This window comes from Arachis hypogaea, chromosome 20 (genome assembly GCF_003086295.3).
Source record: "Arachis hypogaea cultivar Tifrunner chromosome 20, arahy.Tifrunner.gnm2.J5K5, whole genome shotgun sequence".
Taxonomy (NCBI): domain Eukaryota; kingdom Viridiplantae; phylum Streptophyta; class Magnoliopsida; order Fabales; family Fabaceae; genus Arachis; species Arachis hypogaea.
This window is the reverse complement of record NC_092055.1, coordinates 41,225,637-41,244,017: the sequence shown is the minus strand read 5'-3', so window position 1 is coordinate 41,244,017 and position 18,381 is coordinate 41,225,637. Positions and strand designations below refer to the sequence as shown.

Below are 18,381 nucleotides of genomic sequence, written 5' to 3'. Positions count from 1 at the left end.
GCAATGAGTGCTATAATTTTGGTTGTTGTAAATATGTGAATAATGTGAATACTTGATTTTCGTTTGTTACTTGGCACTAATTGTAGATAGCGCTTCTATCTAGCTAGTCTTAGTAGTTATTAATTATTAAGTTGGTTTTCGTTTATTTGCCTATTCTTGTTTTTCTTTTCTGTAATTGCATGCTTTCATTGCTTCTTCAGTTGAATGACACGGTTGCTTCCAGACCCGAGCTTGTTCCCTTTTGATCTAGAAATAGAAAGAACTTTAACTCATATTAGGCAAGCTTGGCGCCAGCTAGCATTTGTGAATAGTGAATCGGGCTCTCTTGAAGAGCACACCAATTCACTATCACTATCAACCCGTGACCATCATTCTTCAAATAATGAGGAAACCTTATATTCATCTGTGGGGAGTGCTGAAATCTCTTTGAGTGAATCAGGTGACAGCATCATGGCGGAGCCACCACATAGAATCATCTTAAGGGAAGCCGGAGCTCCTGATATCAACTTAAAACCGATACAAATTTGGTATCCGGATTTGGATCCAAACTTTGAGCTCAAGACTGGCATGATAAACTTACTCACCAAGTACAATGGACTACCTGGAGAAGACCCTCTTAAGCATCTAAAGGACTTTCAAGTTGTATGCTTCACTGCCAGGAGACATGGGTCGGATGAAGTAGCGGTAATGGTTTTCACTTTTTCTTTCTCTTTGGAGGGAAAAGCGAAAGAATGGTTTTATACTCAACCAGAAGATGTGATTTTCAATTGGGACTTGATGCGTAAGGAATTTCTGGAAAAGTTCTATCCACCTCAGAAAACAGATCGGATGCGAAAGGAAATCTCTTGCATTATGCAAAGAGATGGGGAGACTCTTTATGAGTACTGGGAGAGATTCAAAAAGTTGTTGGAAGCTTGCCCCCACCACCATATTGACAAGTTGGTGTTTATCAGTTACTTTTGTCAAGGGATGAACCCCCAAGACAAGCTTCTTTTAGATGCCTCAAGTGGAGGATCCCTCACCAAAAACAAGACCGCTGAGGAAGCTTGGAAAGTCATAGCGGACTTGGCAGAATCAACTCAATACTCAAGGGAAAGAAATCCACAACCAAAAGCTATAAGCGAAGTTTCTCCTTCCGGAGATGCCATTTTGACCAAGACCCTCGGTGAGATGACAATTTTGTTGAGACAAATCACCCAAGGACAGCAAATTCTCCAAGCTTTGCTATCTCCTCCACCTCAACCTCCAAGAATCGAAGGACCACCAAGATCATGTGGTATTTGTGCGTGTAACGGCCATTACACTGATGAGTGCCCTCAACTTCAAGAGGACACAACATTGTCAGTAGCCAATCCATACCCACAAAGGTCCAACTACAATCAAGGGGCTCCTCAACATGGAGGAAATCAAAACCAAGGATGGAGGGATAATTCTAATCAAAGGTAGAACCAAGCCTCTCAAGCTCAACCATACCCAAACGCGCAAGCCTACTATCATCAACATCCCCAAGGTCAACCACAATACCAACAACTCTACCAACAACCACCACACTCTCAACCTCAAGGGAGGTATCAACACCCGAATAGTAGATCTAACCCTCCTCAAGGCAATCAAGCCCCTTCTCCAAATCAACCTTACATGAATGACACACTTCAAGCCTTTATGCAAGAGCAACGGGAGTTTCACAAGAAGCAAGAAACATATATGGCTACTATTGCCGAAACTCTCTCCCGTTTGACTCTTTCTCCTCTGACTATACGAAATGCCCAGCAAGCCTCAACTTCTAGTGGTCTAACTTTTCAACCCTAACTAAATCCAAAGGGGAGCATCAATGCTATCACCCTTAGGAGTGGCACCAAGTTGGATGAAATTGGTGTTGTGCCTACAAATTTGAGCGAGGAAACCCAGAATGAAGAGATAGAGGATGATGTGGAAGTGATGAAAGATGAGGAGAAAAATATTGCAAGAGGTGAAGAGGAACCACTCAAGGTCAAGGAGCTAAAAAGGAAGAATCCTCTTGAAGAGCCTATGCCAATTCCCTTTCCAACTTTAGCTAAGAAGGCTAATAAGCAAGAAGAACTTGACCCCAACATGGTGAAAATTTTTAAGAATGTGGAAGTCACCGTCCCTCTCTTTCAAGCTATTCAACAAGTACCCAAGTATGCCAAGTTTCTCAAAGAAGTTTTCACACATAAGGACAAAATTGGCAAACTCAACAAAAGGCCGGTGGATGATTCTATCTCCTCTCTAATCTCGAAAAAGTACAATGATCCCGGTCCATATTTGGTTACTTGTGTGATGGGTGGGATGAAGTTCATGGATTGTATGTGCGACTTGGGGGCGTGCGTAAGCATTATGCCACTCCCCATTTATGAGAGATTGAGCTTGTCACCACTAAAGAGATCCGGGGCGAGATTTGTGTTGGCAGATAAGAGCATTGTATGAGTTGTAGGGATTGTGGAAAATGTCCTAGTTGACATCCGATGATTACTCTTCCCGATAGATTTTCACATCCTGGAGACCCCTCCCATTGACTCAGACAAGCCATCATCTATTCTCCTTGGATGGCCATTTTTGAAGACATCCCGGTTCAAGCTGGATGCATATTCGGGAGTCTACTCTTTTGAATCCGATGGCAAGGTGGTAAAATTTACTTTGGAGGAATCCAAGAAGCCCGTTCGCGAAGCCTATTCCATCTTTGGGTGCGATATAATTGAAGATCAAGTGATTAAGGTTAGCAAGGAGCAAGAAGAAGAGAATGTTGCCAAGAAGTCTAGTTCAATGGATCACACTCAATCCAAAATAGCCAAGGAGTTGGAGATTTTCCTCCTTGGAGAGGTTTCAAATTGATCATGAAGTCATGCAAGTCCAACTTAGACTCTAAACCAAAGTGCTTGGTGGGAGATACCCCACTGTGGTAACATTGTTCCAACTTTCCCTTTTGTTTATAGCTTTTTGATTTAGTTACTTTCTTTTGATATAATGATTAGCTTAGGATTGGTTTGATGTTTTGAGTTAGATAAGTTGAATTGCTTGTGGATCATGAATTTATGAATGTTTGTATGATTTGGGGTTGATGTGCTAAGGTTTGGTACCTTAGTTTGAAAAGAAATTTTTTTTGTGGAACAGGGCATCTATGCATACGCACGTTGCTGTGCGTGCGCACACAACGGCGATTTTCACTATCTGTGCACGCGCACAAGCCTATGCGCCCGCACACGCCTTATAGTGCCCTCTGCTCGCAGCGCCAGCACGGTCTGTGCGTGGGCGCTGCCCTATTTTCCATGATCTGTACGCGCGCACCACCTTGTGCGCACGCACGCTTACCTCTTATCGCGCTCTTTGTGCGGTCGCACAAGCCTGTGCGTCCGCACACCAATATGCAGCCCCTTTTGTGGGAGCGTTGGCATGGCTTGTGCGCGTGAATACACCTTGTCTTTGCTTCTGTGCGTGCGCACGGACCTGTGTGCGCATGCACACATGATTTTCTTCCTCAAGCAATTTCTTTTCGTAAAAAAAAAGGAGAGAGAACCCATCTGCGTGAGCGCATGACCTTGTGCGTCCGCACACTCTGATGCAGTCCCTCTGTTGGGAGCAATCGCACGCTTTGTGCGCTCGCATCCCTCTCTTTTTCGCGTCTTGTGGGTGCGCACCCGCTTGTGCGTATGCACAAACCCCTCTTTCTAGCGACCCCTGTGCGCGCGCTCACATCTATGCTCCCGCACACCCCTTTTCACACCCTCTGTTTGCAGCGATCGGATGCTGTGTGCGTTCGCACCCCTCTATTTTTCGCCTTCTGTTGCATCCGCACAGATCTTTGTGCGTATGCACGCGACTCGATTTGGGCGTTAACAGGGCAAATTCCCCTGTTGAGATAGCAGCTTCTTCACTTCTTCTCTCCATTGTTGCTACTCACTTCCCAGCTCCCTCAAGCGACTCTACCGCCACCATCAGCCACCACATTCACTCTCTCTCTCTCTCTCTCTCTCTCTCTCTCTCTCTCTCTCTCTCTCTCTCTCTCTCTCTCTCACATACTCTCTTTTACTTATCTTTTCTTTCATTCTTTCTTTTCTTTCTCTTTCTTTCTTCACCACCAGTGAATTTTCCTACTCCGGTGCATCTCCGGCGAAGCTAATCGCCGCAAGCTCGCAGTGGCTATAAGAAGTGCCATTGTTTCCCCCCCAATTGTTGCTTTTCTTCAACCTTCAATTTTCAGGTTCTTACTTTATTTTTATGTTGATTTTTGAAGTTGTTCTTATTTTCTTTTCATGTTGCTTAGATTAAGTTTATTGCTTTCTTTGTTTCTCTTTGTATTGCAAGTATTGATACTTGATTATTGGGTTGATTATGATTAAATATGAGCTTCATTGTGATAAGTTTGCACATTGCATACCATATGTTTGATAAAATGCCTCAATGAACATTTTGTTTGATTCATATGACATGGCCATCATATGCGTTCAACTTATCTCTTGTTAGGCATATTATATGAATTGTGCAACTTTAATTATGACTTTTGATGATAATCAAGTTGAATTTACCAATACATTTCCTTGTTCGTATGCTTTAAGTTCCAAACACCCACATCTTTCATGACTTGTGTATTTTGTTGATGGGTGATTTTGGTTGCAAATGCATTGTGCTTGGTGGAATTCAAATTTCATTGTTCATCTTGGAATTTGATTAAGTAATCACTTTACAAATGTTCAATCTTTGATGATGTCTTGATCAAACATCTTTTGGATTTAAATCAAGAACATTGTACATGTGATTACAACTTCTTGAGGATGAACAATTGACATTTCACTTTGAGTGAATGGTTATTGTTGTTGTACGACCTTTTCACTAATGACTTTCACACCGACAACCTCAGTGACCATTCCATTCAAAGAATTCATATGAATCATTTGGTGCTTGCTTGAAGTTGCTTTCATATCCATGCTTTAGATTTGCAACTTAAGCACTTAATTGTGAAGCATTGAGCTTTGATTGGTTAAGAGTGTGATTGCTGTTGTATCCGACCGGTGTGTGTATTCTAACTGCGCGCACCCTTGGAATATACACACTGTCTTTCTTGTAAATCACACTATTTTAAAAGCTTCTAATTAAGAATTTTTTTTTTAAAATTTTCTTGACTTTATTTGTGCTTCCTCGTTACTTTTATTTTATTGTTGCCCTATGATCTCGAAAATCTTTTGTTCTCATTTTTTTTAGGATGCGAAAGAAAGGTAAAGCCCCGGTCACTCCACCGGTTCTGCAACCTACAATCCGCCCACCTAGACCTTACTTCATGGATCGCCCGAGTGAAAGACCAAATGTCTTGGTTAACCAAAGAGCCGACTTTCGATATGAAAAATTTGAGACGAGGTCAATCCATTGGGAGAGGACGCTAAAGGTTCCAAGCAAATACAAGGCGGTCATCCATGAACGGATTGCCTCGCTTCATTGGGAATTTCCTGAGCAAGACCCAATTGAAGTTAATGAATCCATGGTGCGGAAATTCTATGCCAACTACCAAGCTTGGGAAGCGGAGTCAGTATTCTTCCGGGGAAAAAGGTTGGACACTTCCAACCGAGCTCTAGAAGCTATTCTGAAGATCCCCCACATTCTGCCTGAGAAAAATGATTATCTAAGAATCAAAGCGAATGTGTTCAAGGGGAGGATGCCTTTGGCTCCTATTCTTGAGAAAATTGGCCGTCCCGGTGCGTCTTAAGAGTTTAGCAAAGGGAGAAAATATGTTCCCACTAGTATTGCTTACTCCAATTTAAATGTCGAGGCTCGTACTTGGCATCAAATTATGGTGGACTACGTCATTCCTAGCACCCATGCTACCCATGTCAGATTCAAAACTGCTTTGCTACTTTGGGCTATTATGGAAGGAAAGAACATAGCCATTGTGCTTTTGATACGCACATCGATTTTGAAACTCGTTGAGAAGAAGAAGATCAACATTCCTTTTCCATCGATGGTGATGCGTTTAGCAATAGCAGTGGGGGTAGAGAGGCAACCGACGAACATTATGTTCGAGATTCTAAGAAGCAACAAGTTCATTCCGAGGGAAGAATTGGAAGGATCAACAAAGACAACACCCTCCAAGAGGAAGGCACCCACAGCATCACCATCAAGTCTACCAACTTCATCAACTCCTTTACCATTTCTCTGGTCTCTTCCGAATTTATTCCAAGATATCTTGCACGATATCCACCACATGGAGCAACTGGAGCACAAGCGTTTCGAGTGGATAGCGGCAAAGCTAGAAGGAAGAGACCCCGGCCCAACTCTTAAGGCTTCATCCAAGCTAGTTGGGAAGGAGCATGATGAAGGTGACCAACCCACGTCCGAGACCACCGGCTAAAGGTGGACCCCTGAAGTTATCTTTCTCCCAGATTATAAGCATGCACGGAGGACCGTGCAGAACTAAGTGTGGGGGAGGATCGACGACTTCGAGGGGGTAAAAAACTCTTTTATCAAAACACTTTGTAATACCTTTTTAGTTCTTTTCTTTATTTTTAGTAGCTTTATTTCTATTGCACCTTGTCTAGTTTGTTTGTATATATCTCTTTATTGTTTATAGTTATATGGTAGTTAATGTTTGCATGTTGCATGATAGAGTGAATAAGTTTGGTGAAACACCAAGAAATTTCCATGAAATCTTCTTAGGGCGAGCCATTGATTGAATTGAAGAAAAATTTTGTATTTTTCAACTTGCTTGGAGTATTCTGTTTATAGAGCATAGAAAAAAGAGCTAGAACAACATACCTTGTGAGATTTGAGCTCTAATGGATGGTTGCATTTTTCAACCATAATGTTTGTTCTTGTATGATTATACTCCTTTTTTATTGTGATCTTGGATTTGCATGATTCTTTATGTCCTGTATTTGTTGTTTGGATGCATTTAGCGTGATTGAGGCCATCTTTGATGTTTAACTCACCAACCTATATGGCCAACCCTTGCATTCACCTTTGTGAACCCCTTTTGAGCCTGTAATCCCCTTTTGTTCTGATGTTAAGTACATTATTCTCCCTTAAGCGAAAAACCATTGATGTCCCTGAATTACTCTTTGATTAGCTTGGGTGAATTAGTGTGTATATTCTAAGTGTGGGAGAAATTGTTGGGAAGCATTGGTCATAAAGGCATGGAACTCATTGTGAAAAATGGGCAATTGGATAATGTTCATGCATTCATTGTTTAAGTCATATGCATCTCTTGTGCTAACAAAGACAAGAAATAAAAAAAAACTTGTGCATAATAGAATATGAAATAAAAAAAAAGTTAAATAAGGATGCATATGCTTGTATTTTAGAAGGAAAATGCATGAGTAAGGTGAGATAGGAGAAAAAATGGGTAGATAGGTTGTATTGTTATGTGTGTATAGGTGATATAGGATTAGGTGGACACTTAAGCTAATCAAAGAACTAATTCTTTAAGTCCACTTAACCATATTTATCCTACATAAACCTTAGCCCCATTACAACCCTCCAAAGACCTCATGATATTTGTTCTTCATGCATCAAATACTAGTTGATTGTTAGATGACTTGCAAATCTTTGAAAAGCATGATTAAAGGAGAATTGAGTGATTAAGTCTTAAACACTGATCGAATTGAGTGAATACACATCCGGTGAGGGGTTCGATCGCTCAATTCTATGTTCTTAAATCTCATATTGTATCTTCTTGCAAGTTGTTTGATTGGATAGTTTTGAAAATTTCAATTCAACTCTTTGAACATTGATCTTAGTGCATGTACTCTTTGCATTGGCCCTAAAGCTTTCTTGTGATAGATTGGAACTTCATGGTTTGTTTTACCAACTTTCAGCATAGTACATATTAGTAAGTAGCCTCTAGGATAGTTGCATGTATTTAGGTAGTACATAGAATAAATTGTTGTCCCTTTCATCTATCTCCTTTGAGTGTGATTAGCATGAGGACATGCTAGTGTTTAAGTGTGGGGGAATTGATGAAACCATATTTGATGATGATTTTTGGTTGAAATTGAATGGATTTCATCATATAAACTTGCACTTATTCCCTTAAATAGCATGCTTTTGAGCTTTTCTCCTAATTTGTGCTTGATTATGAAAACATGCTCTTTTGTGCCTAATTTGATCAATTTTATCCCATTTGCCTTCCATTCGATGCCTTGATGTTGTTTGTGAGTGATTTCAGATGTATAAGGTAGAAATGGCTAGGAGGGAATGGAAAAAGAGCATGCAAAGAGGAGGAAGCATGAAAAATCAAAGGAGAAGAGCACAGCGATGTGTGCGTACGCACAGACCTGCGTGCGTACGCACAGGAATCAAAGCAGAGTGAGGCGTGCGCGTGAGCTGCATCGTATGTGTCACGCGACCATTCAAAGCATCGCCTAGTGTGCGTGCACACAGCTACTTGTGCGTACGCACAGATAGAGATTTTGGCAGAGTGTGCGTGCGCACACGTCTATGCGTACGCACAGGTACCCGCACATGCCTTCATTAAAATTACACGTGACTCACAATTTTGGTGGATTAGAGGCCCATTTCTGAAGCCAATAGATCATAATGAAGGGGAAAATGAAGACCATACCATAGCATAACATGAGGGTAGCTTAGGAGTAGTAGTAGGAAGCTTTAGAGTAGTTTTTCTCTAAGTTTTTCATCATCTCCATTAGGGTTTATATTAGGGTTTTACATTCAAGTGCCATTTCCATTTTTGATCTTGGATTTTGCTAGCTTCCATTGTGAGTATCTCTTTGTTACTACTCTTTATAGCTACATTGTTCACACTCTTTCTTGTAATTGAAGTCATAGTTCATATATACATTTACTTTTTGCAATTTCAATTTCTTGTTGATGAATTTGATGATTGATGATTTCTATATGCTTGATTGAGTTATTATTGTTGATTGAGATCATTTATTGCTTATAGTCTCAAGCATTTCTCATTTTTCCTATGTCTAGTGTTTTTGCCCACCAAGTGTTTGACAAAATGTCAATTATAGTTATGGGCTAATTTTCTACCTCTTGGCTTGGAAAAATGAGCAAGTGGGTTCCTATAGTTGGAATGTCCAACATTTAGTGTCAATTCTTGGATTGTTAATTGTTCTTGTTTCCACTAACGCTAATTTGTTGCTAAGGTAATTAGCAAGCAATTTAGGATTTGTGGGTTAAGAACACTTATGCTCATTTAACTTACTCTCCGATGTGAGGGTTAATCAAGTGAGATTAATCCATTCTAATTGTCATAGTTGTGGTTTCAACAAGGAAAAGAACCTTAGCTCATTCCAAGCTAAGATCCCATTTATGCTTTGAATCTTTCACACACATTTACATTAATCCTTTTCATACCTTACATGTCTATATTACATAGTTAGTTTCTTTAATTCCTTCATTAGTTCATTTATTACAATTTTGAATGTTCTTTTATTTCTTTAGATGTTCATCTCTTCATTGAAAATCCCTTGAGCATCACAACCGGAATTGTACACTTGTTGGTCTCAAATGTCCTTGGGAGATGACTCGGGATTTAAACACTCACGGAATTGAATTGGTTTTGAATAGTGACATCTTTGAATTCAAACTTTGATGTTGGTTGATTGTGGGTTTGGGACTATGCATGCAACGCCAATTCTATTTTAAGGAAAATTTCTAACCCATTTTCGGTCACGGATGAAAAATCAATTGCATCGAACAACCCAATTCCGTCAACAATCATCGCTGATTCTTCTACTTCTATCTCTACAGCTCCTTCTGACAACTTCATCGCTTTTGTTTCCTCCATAGGAATGGTATCACCACTCATCCCATCTTTTCCAACCTAACACACAACATTGGCCATGAGTTATACCAAGCTATGGACCAACACATTGTCACAACAACATACTTTGGACAATAACATATACTTGCGGTGCATGGACTCGGCAAAAATTAGAGGACACCTTATAGCTTTGTTCTACAAAGCCATTTGCATGAAAATGTTTAGATATAACAATAAATGAAACTTGGCATTATCAATCAATCACAATCAAAACCTAGCATTATTGCACTAATGATCCAAAAAATAATACCCAATGAAGCCTAACTCAAAACCCCCGTGATGGACAACAAATGAAACTTGTCATTGATCTTTTCTGCTTCCACAATGATATCACGCACATAAGTAAAGACCTCGTATATATAGCAGATCCATCTCCAGTTCATAAATAAAAACACAGCAATTTGAATACATCTTTTAATAATTTTAAATTCGTGTGTATAAGACATGGGGCAACAATAACAACATATGATGGAAGCTTAAGAAAGTTAAAACCTTAGTCATCATAATCATATAAATTAGAGACAGCGTACTGTGTGGAGAAGTAAAGAAAAATGAAGACAAATGTATTCGTTATTTAATTGATTAATTGATATGAGAGAAAAGTTTCAAAGCTAAACACATTTTATTAATTTTCTGTCAATTTCTCTTTTTTGTTTTTAATATTAATCTCAACAAATTAAAAATAGCAATTACATTACATACATAACAAATCAGACATTTAAACCCCAAAGCTTCCTACCTACAACGCACACCATAAACATTGCAACATAAAAATTGTCGTCCCTGCAGAACCACTGTCAAGGCACGATTCCCCCCTCCCAATTGAAACCATTTTTGGGAGTATACCTTCACCGTGGTTCCGGACACATTAGTGCTAATGTGACCCTAAACAACTAAAGATGATCGACACAATATACTTACGACGCTAGTTGCCCCATGTCATCCATTGTCTCCCTTGTAGTGAACCTCAACACGAATGGTGCACGAAATTGTGATTATCAACAATGGCGCCAAAGGTCTTGGAGCTCTTAAACGTGAATCACACTTTGTCACAATTTCGCACAACTAACCAGCAAGTGCACTGGGTCGTCCAAGTAATACCTTACGTGAGTAAGGGTCGATCCCACAGAGACTGTCGGCTTGAAGCAAGCTATGGTCACCTTGTAAATCTCAGTCAGGCGAATTCAGATGGTGATGGAGAATTGATAATTAAAAGATAAATAAAACATAAAATAAAGATAGAGATACTTATGTAATTCTTTGGTTGAAATTTCAGATAAGCGTATGAAGATGCTTTGTTCCCCCTGAACCTCTGCTTTCCTATTGCCTTCTTCCAATCATTTATACTCCTATCCATGGCAAGCTTTATGTTGGGCATCACCGTTGTCAATGGCTACTTCCCGTCCTCTCAGTGAAAACGTTCCAAATGCGCTGTCACCGCACGGCTAATCATCTGTCGGTTCTCGATCATGTCGGAATAGGATCCATTGATCCTTTTGCGTCTGTCACACGCCCCACAATCGCGAGTTTGAAGCTCGTCACAGTCATCCCTTCCCAGGTCCTACTCAGAATACCACAGACAATGTTTAGACGTTCCGGATCTCAGGGATGGCCGCCAATAATTCTAGCCTATACCACGAAGGTTCCAATCTTAAATTAGAAATCCAAGAGATACGCATTCAAGCCATTGCTAGTAGAACAGAGGTGGTTGTCAGGCACATGTTCATAGGTGAGAATGATGATGAGTGTCACAGATCATCACATTCATCAAGTTGAAGAACGAATGAATATCTTGGAGAAGAAATAGACTTGAGTTGAATAGAAAAATAATAGTACTTTGTATTAATTCATGAAGAACAGCAGAGCTCCACACCTTAATCTATGGTGTGTAGAAACTCCACCGTTGAAAATACATAAGAACAAGGTCTAGGCATGGCCGAATGGCCAGCCTCCAAACGTGTCTAAGATAGCATAAGACTTATCAAAGATCCCCCAAGTACAATAGTATAAGGTTCTATTTATAGAGAACTAGTAGCCTAGGGTTTACAGAAATCAGTAATTAATGCAGAAATCTTCTTCCGGGCCCACTTGGTGTGTGCTTAGACTGAGCATTGAAGCTTCCATATATAGAGACTTTTCTTGGAGTTAAACGCCAGCTTTTGTGCCAGTTTGGGCGTTTAACTCCAGCTTTTGTGCCAGTTTTGGAGTTAAACGCCAAAATTCTTGAGCTGACTTGGAACACCTATTTGGGCCATCAAATCTTGGGCAAAGTATGGACTATTATATATTTCTGGAAAGCCCAGGATGTCTAATTTCCAACGCAATTAAGAGCGTGCCAATTGGACTTTTGTAGCTCTAGAAAATCCACTTTGAGTGCAGGGAGGTCAGAATCCAATAGCATCTGCAGTCCTTTTTCAGCCTCTGAATCAGATTTTTGCTCAGGTCCCTCAATTTCAGCCAGAAAATACCTGAAATCACAGAAAAATACACAAACTCATAGTAAAGTCCAGAAGAGTGATTTTTATTTAAAAACTAATAAAAATATAATAAAAACTAATTAAAATATACTAAAAACATACTAAAAACAATGCCAAAAAGCGTATAAATTATCCGCTCATCACAACACCAAACTTAAATTGTTGCTTGTCCCCAAGAAACTGAAAATCAAATAGGATCAAAAGAAGAGAATATACAATGAATTCCAAAAACATCTATGAAGATCAGTATTAATTAGATGAGCGGGGCTTTTAGCTTTTTGCTTCTGAACAGTTTTGGCATCTCACTTTATTCCTTGAAGTTTAGAATGATTGGCGTCTATAGGAACTCAGAATCCAGATAGTGTTATTGATTCTCCTAGTTAAGTATGTTGATTCTTGAATACAACTACTTTATGAGTCTTAGTCGTGGCCCTAAGCACTTTGTTTTCCAGTATTACCACCGGATACATAAATGCCACAGACACATAACTGGGTGAACCTTTTCAGATTGTGACTCAGCTTTGCTAGAGTCCCCAATTAGAGGTGTCCAGGGTTCTTAAGCACACTCTTCTTTTTGCTTTGGACCTCGACTTTAACCGCTCAATCTCAAGTTTTCACTTGACACCTTCACGCCACAAGCACATGGTTAGGGACAGCTTGGTTTAGCCGCTTAGGCCAGGATTTTATTCCTGTGGGCCCTCCTATCCACTGATGCTCAAAGCCTTGGATCCTTTTTATCACCCTTGCCTTTTGGTTTAAAGGGGTATTGGCTTTTTCTGCTTGCTTTTCTTTTTTCTTTCTTTTTCTTTTCTTCTCTTTTTTTTCGCATATATCCTTTTTCTGCAAGCTTTTCACTGCTTTTTCTTGCTTCAAGAATCAATTTTATGATTTTTCAGATCATCAGATAACATTTCTCCTTTTCCCATCATTCTTTCAAGAGCCAACAATTTTAACATTCTTTAAACAACAAATTCAAAAAAATATGCACTGTTCAAGCATTCATTCAGAAAAACAATAGTATTGCCACTACATCAAAATAATTAAACTGTTTTAAAATTTGAAATTCATGCACTTCTTTTTCTTTTTCAATTAAAAACATTTTTCATTTAAGAAGGTTGATAGATTCGTTTTCATAGCTTTAAGGCATAGACACTAAGACACTAATGATCATGACAAAAACATGAATAAACATAAAGCATAAAAATTCGAAAAACAGAAAATAAAGAACAAGGAAGTTAAAGAACCGGTCCACCTTAGAGATGGCGGCTTGTTCTTCCTCTTGAAGATCTTATGGAGTGCTTGAGCTCCTCAATGTCTCTTCCTTGCCTTTGTTGCTCCTCTCTCATGGTTATTTGGTCTTCTCTAATTTCATGGAGGAGGATGGAATGCTCTTGGTGCTCCACCCTTAGTTGTCCCATGTTGGAACTTAATTCTCCTAGGGAAGTGTTGATTTGCTCCCAATAGTTTTGTGGAGGAAAATGCATCCCTTGAGGCATCTCAGGGATTTCATGATGAGGAGTTTCCTCATGCTCTTGGTGAGGTTCTCTCATTTGCTCCATCCTTTTCTTAGTGATGGGCTTGTCCTCATCAATGAGGATGTCTTCCTCTATGTCAATTCCAGCTGAATTGCAGAGGTGACAAATGAGATGATGGAAGGCTAACCTTGCCACAGTGGAGGACTTGTCCGCCACCTTGTAGAGTTCTTGGGATATAACCTCATGAACTTCTACTTCCTCTCTAATCATGATGCTATGAATCATGATAGCCCGGTCTATAGTAACTTCAGACCGGTTGCTAGTAGGAATGATTGAGCGTTGGATGAACTCCAACCATCCCCTAGCCACGGGCTTGAGGTCATGCCTTCTCAGTTGAACCGGCTTCCCTCTTGAATCTCTCTTCCATTGAGAGCCCTCTTCACAGATGTTTATGAGGACTTGGTCCAACCTTTGATCAAAGTTGACCCTTCTAGTGTATGGGTGTGCATCTCCTTGCATCATAGGCAAATTGAATGCCAACCTTACATTTTCCGGACTAAAGTCCAAGTATTTCCCTCGGACCATTGTAAGCCAATTCTTAGGGTCTGGGTTCACACTTTGATCATGGTTCTTGGTGATCCATGCATTGGCATAGAACTCTTGAACCATTAAGATTCCGACTTGTTGAATGGGGTTGATGAGAACTTCCCAACCTCTTCTTCGGATTTCATGTCGGATCTCCAGATATTCTCCCTTCTTGAGCTTAAAAGGGACCTCGGGGATCACCTTCTTCTTGGCCACAACTTCATAGAAGTGGTCTTGATGCACCCTTGAGAGGAATCTCTCCATCTCCCATGACTCGGAGGTGGAAGCTTTTGCCTTCCCTTTCCTCTTTCTAGAGGTTTCTCCGGCCTTTGGTGCATAAATGGTTATGGAAAAACAAAAAAGCTTTAGCTTTTACCACACCAAACTTAGAAGGTTGCTCGTCCTCGAGCAAAAGAAGAAAGAAGAGAGTAGAAGAAGAAGAAGTAGAGGAGATGGAGGGGGCTATGTGTGTCGGCCAAGGGGGATGGGTGGTGTGTATGTTGTGTGAAAATGAAGGAGTGAAGATGGGTTTATATAGGAAAGGAAAGGGGGTTTGGGTTCGGCCATATAGGGTGGGTTTGGGAGGGAAAGTGGTTTGAATTTGAATGGTGAGGTAGGTGGGGTTTTATGAAGGATGGATGTGAGTGGTGAAGAGAATGGTGGGATTTGATAGGTGAGGGTTTTTTGGGGAAGAGGTATTGAGGTGATTGGTGAATGGGTGAAGAAGAGAGAGAGAGAGAGGTGGGGTAGGTGGGGATCCTGTGGGGTCTACAGATCCTGAGGTGTCAAGGATTTCTCATCCCTGCATCATGTGGCATGTAAAACGCCCCTTTATGCCAATCCTGGCATTAAACGCCAGGCTGCTGTCCATTTCTGGCGTTTGACGCCAGCTTCTTGCCCATTCCTGGCGTTAAACGCCAGTCTGGTGCCCATTTCTGGCGTTAAACGCCCAGAATGGTGCCAGACTGGGCGTTTAACGCCCATTCTGCTACTCTTACTGGCGTTTAAACGCCAGTAAGTTTCTCCTCCAGGGTGTTCTGTTTTTCATTCTATTTTTCCTTCTGTTTTTGCTTTTTCAATTGTTTTTGTGACTTCACATGATCATCAACCTATAGAAAACATAAAATAACAAAAGAAAAGAGAAATTTAGCATAGATAAGTAAAAATTGGGTTGCCTCCCAACAAGCGCTTCTTTAATGTCAATAGCTTGACAGTAGGCTCTCATGGAGCCTCACAAATGTTTAGAGCAATGTTGGAACCTCCCAACACCAAACTTAAAGTTTGGTTGTGGCCTCCCAACACCAAACTTAGAGTTTGACTGTGGGGGCTCTGTTTGACTCTGTATTGAGAGAAGCTCTTCATGCTTCCTCTCCATGGTGACAGAGGGATATCCTTGAGCTTTAAACACAAGGGAGTCTTCATTCACTTGAATGATTAATTCTCTCTGTCAACATCAATCACAGCTTTTGCTGTGACTAGGAAGGGTCTGCCCAAGATGATGGATTCATCCATACACTTCCCAGTCTCTAGGATTATGAAGTCAGTAGGGATGTAGTGGCCTTCAACCTTTACCAAGACATCCTCTACAAGTCCATAAGCCTGTTTCTTTGAATTGTCTGCCATCTCCAGTGAGATTCTTGCAGCTTGTACCTCAATGATCCCTAGCTTCTCCATTACAGAGAGAGGCATAAGGTTTATACTTGATCCCAGGTCACACAGAGCCTTCTCAAAGGTCATGGTGCCTATGGTACAAGGTATTGAGAACTTTTCAGGATCTTGTCTCTTCAGAGGTAATCTCTGCCTAGTCAAGTCATCCAGTTCTTTGGTGAGCAATGGAGGTTCATCCTCCCAAGTCTCATTACCAAACAACTTGGCATTTAGCTTCATGATTGCTCCAAGGTACTTAGCAACTTGCTCTTCAGTAACATCTTCACCCTCTTCAGGGGAAGAATACTCATCAGAGCTCATGAATGGCAGAAGTAAATTCACTGGAATCTCTATGGTCTCAGTGTGAGCCTCAGATTCCCATGGTTCCTCTTTAGGGAACTCCATGGAGGTCAGTGGACGTCCATTGAGGTCTTCCTCAGTGGAGATCACTGCCTCTTCCTCCTCTCCAGGTTCGGCCGTGTGGGTTGTGGTTATGGCCTTGCACTCTCTTTTTGGATTCTCTTCTGTGTTGCTTGGGAGAGTGCTAGGAGGGAGTTCAGTAATTTTCTTACTCAGTTGACCCACTTTTGCCTCCAAATTTCTAATGGAGGACCTTGTTTCAGTCATGAAACTTTGAGTGGTTTTGATTAGATCAGAGACAATGGTTGCTAAGTCAGAGTGGCTCTGCTTAGAATTCTCTATTTGTTGCTGAGAAGATGATGGAAAAGGCTTGCTATTGCTAAACCTGTTTCTTCCACCATTATTGTTGTTGAAACCTTGTTGAGGCCTCTGTTGATCCTTCCATGAGAGATTTGGATGATTTCTCCATGAAGGGTTATAGGTGTTTCCATAGGGTTCTCCCCTGTAATTCACCTCTTCCATTGCTAGGTTCTCAGGATCATAAGCTTCTTCTTCAAAGGAAGCTTCCTTAGTACTGCCTGGTGCAGCTTGCATTCCAGACAGACTCTAAAAAATCATATTGACTTGTTGGGTCAATATTTTATTCTGAGCCAATATGGCATTCAGAGTATCAATCTCAAGAACTCCTTTCTTCTGAGCTATCCCATTATTCACAGGATTCCTTTCAGAGGTGTACATGAATTGGTTATTTGCAACTATTTCAATGAGTTCCTGAGCTTCTGCAAGCGTCTTCTTCAGATGAAGAGATCCTCCAGCAGAGCTATCCAATGACATCTTGGATAGTTCAGATAGACCATCATAGAAAATACCTATGATGCTCCATTCTGAAAGCATGTCAAAAGGGCATCTTCTGATTAATTGCTTGTATCTTTCCCAAGCTTCATAGAGGGATTCTCCTTCCTTCTGTCTGAAGATTTGGACTTCCACTCTAAGCTTGCTCAATTTTTGAGGTGGAAAGAACTTTGCCAAGAAGGCATTAACTAGCTTTTCCCAAGAGTTCAGGCTTTTTTTAGGTTGTGAATCCAACCATGTCCTAGCTCTGTCTCTTACAGCAAAAGGAAAAAGCCTAAGTCTGTAGACTTCAGGGTCAACCCCATTGGTTTTGACAGTGTCACAGATTTGCAAGAATTCAGCTAAGAACTGATGAGGATCTTCCTATGGAAGTCCATGAAACTTCCTATTCTGTTGCATTAGAGAAACTAATTGAGGCTTAAGCTCAAAGTTGTTTGCTCCAATGGCAGGGATTGAGATGCTTCTCCCATAGAAATCGGGAGTAGGTGCAGTAAAGTCACCAAGCACCTTCCTTGCATTGTTGGCATTGTTGTTTTTGGCTTCCATGGTTTCTTCTTCCTTGAAAAGCTCTGTTAGGCCCTCTAAAGAGAATTGTTCTTTAGCTTCTCTTAGCTTTCTCTTCAAGGTCCTTTCAGGTTCAGGATCAACTTGAACAAGTATGCCTTTATCTTTGTTCCTGCTCATATGAAAGAGAAGAGAACAAGAAAGTAGGGAATCCTCTATGTCACAGTATAGAGATTCCTGGAGGTGTCAGAGGAAAAGAAGAATAGAAGGAAGAGGTGGATAGAAGAGAATTCGAACATACAAAGAAGGAGGGAGTTCGAATTGTACCTTGAAGAGGAGTGTTAGTCCTTTAAATAGAAGGATGTGAGAAGAGGGGAAGAATTTTCGAAAATTAAAGTAAAATATTTTGAAATAATTAAAAGAAAATTTTGAAAATTTGATTGATGATTTTCGAAAACTAAGATTGGGAAAGAAATTAAGTGATTTTTGAAAAAGATTTTGAAATTAGAAATCAAAAAGATATGATTGAGAGTTAATTTTGAAAAAGATGTGATTGAGAAGATATGATTGAGAAGATATGATTGAAAATCAATTTAAAAAGAGAAAGTTTTAAAAGTAAAGTTGATTACTTGACTAACAAGAAATTAAAAGATATGATTCTTAAAATTTAAAATCTGATCATTTCTTA

General features: G+C 40.3%; 1 protein-coding gene and 2 non-coding genes across 3 annotated transcripts; 2 read left to right on the top strand and 1 right to left on the bottom strand.

The window, feature by feature from the left end:
- The first annotated feature begins 204 nt into the window (after positions 1 to 204).
- Positions 205 to 2,850, top strand: LOC140183042 (uncharacterized). Its single transcript, XM_072231043.1, has 4 exons — positions 205 to 881; positions 954 to 1,344; positions 1,822 to 2,323; positions 2,504 to 2,850. Exons 1-4 carry the CDS (start codon positions 205 to 207, stop codon positions 2,848 to 2,850), a joined length of 1,917 nt encoding a protein of 638 aa, XP_072087144.1.
- Positions 827 to 932, bottom strand: LOC112788261 (small nucleolar RNA R71). The gene has a single exon (XR_003195633.1). It is a non-coding gene; the product is annotated as a small nucleolar RNA R71 (small nucleolar RNA).
- A 14,375-nt stretch (positions 2,851 to 17,225) lies between the features above and the next one.
- Positions 17,226 to 17,333, top strand: LOC112786957 (small nucleolar RNA R71). The gene has a single exon (XR_003194398.1). It is a non-coding gene; the product is annotated as a small nucleolar RNA R71 (small nucleolar RNA).
- The last annotated feature ends 1,048 nt before the right edge of the window (positions 17,334 to 18,381 follow it).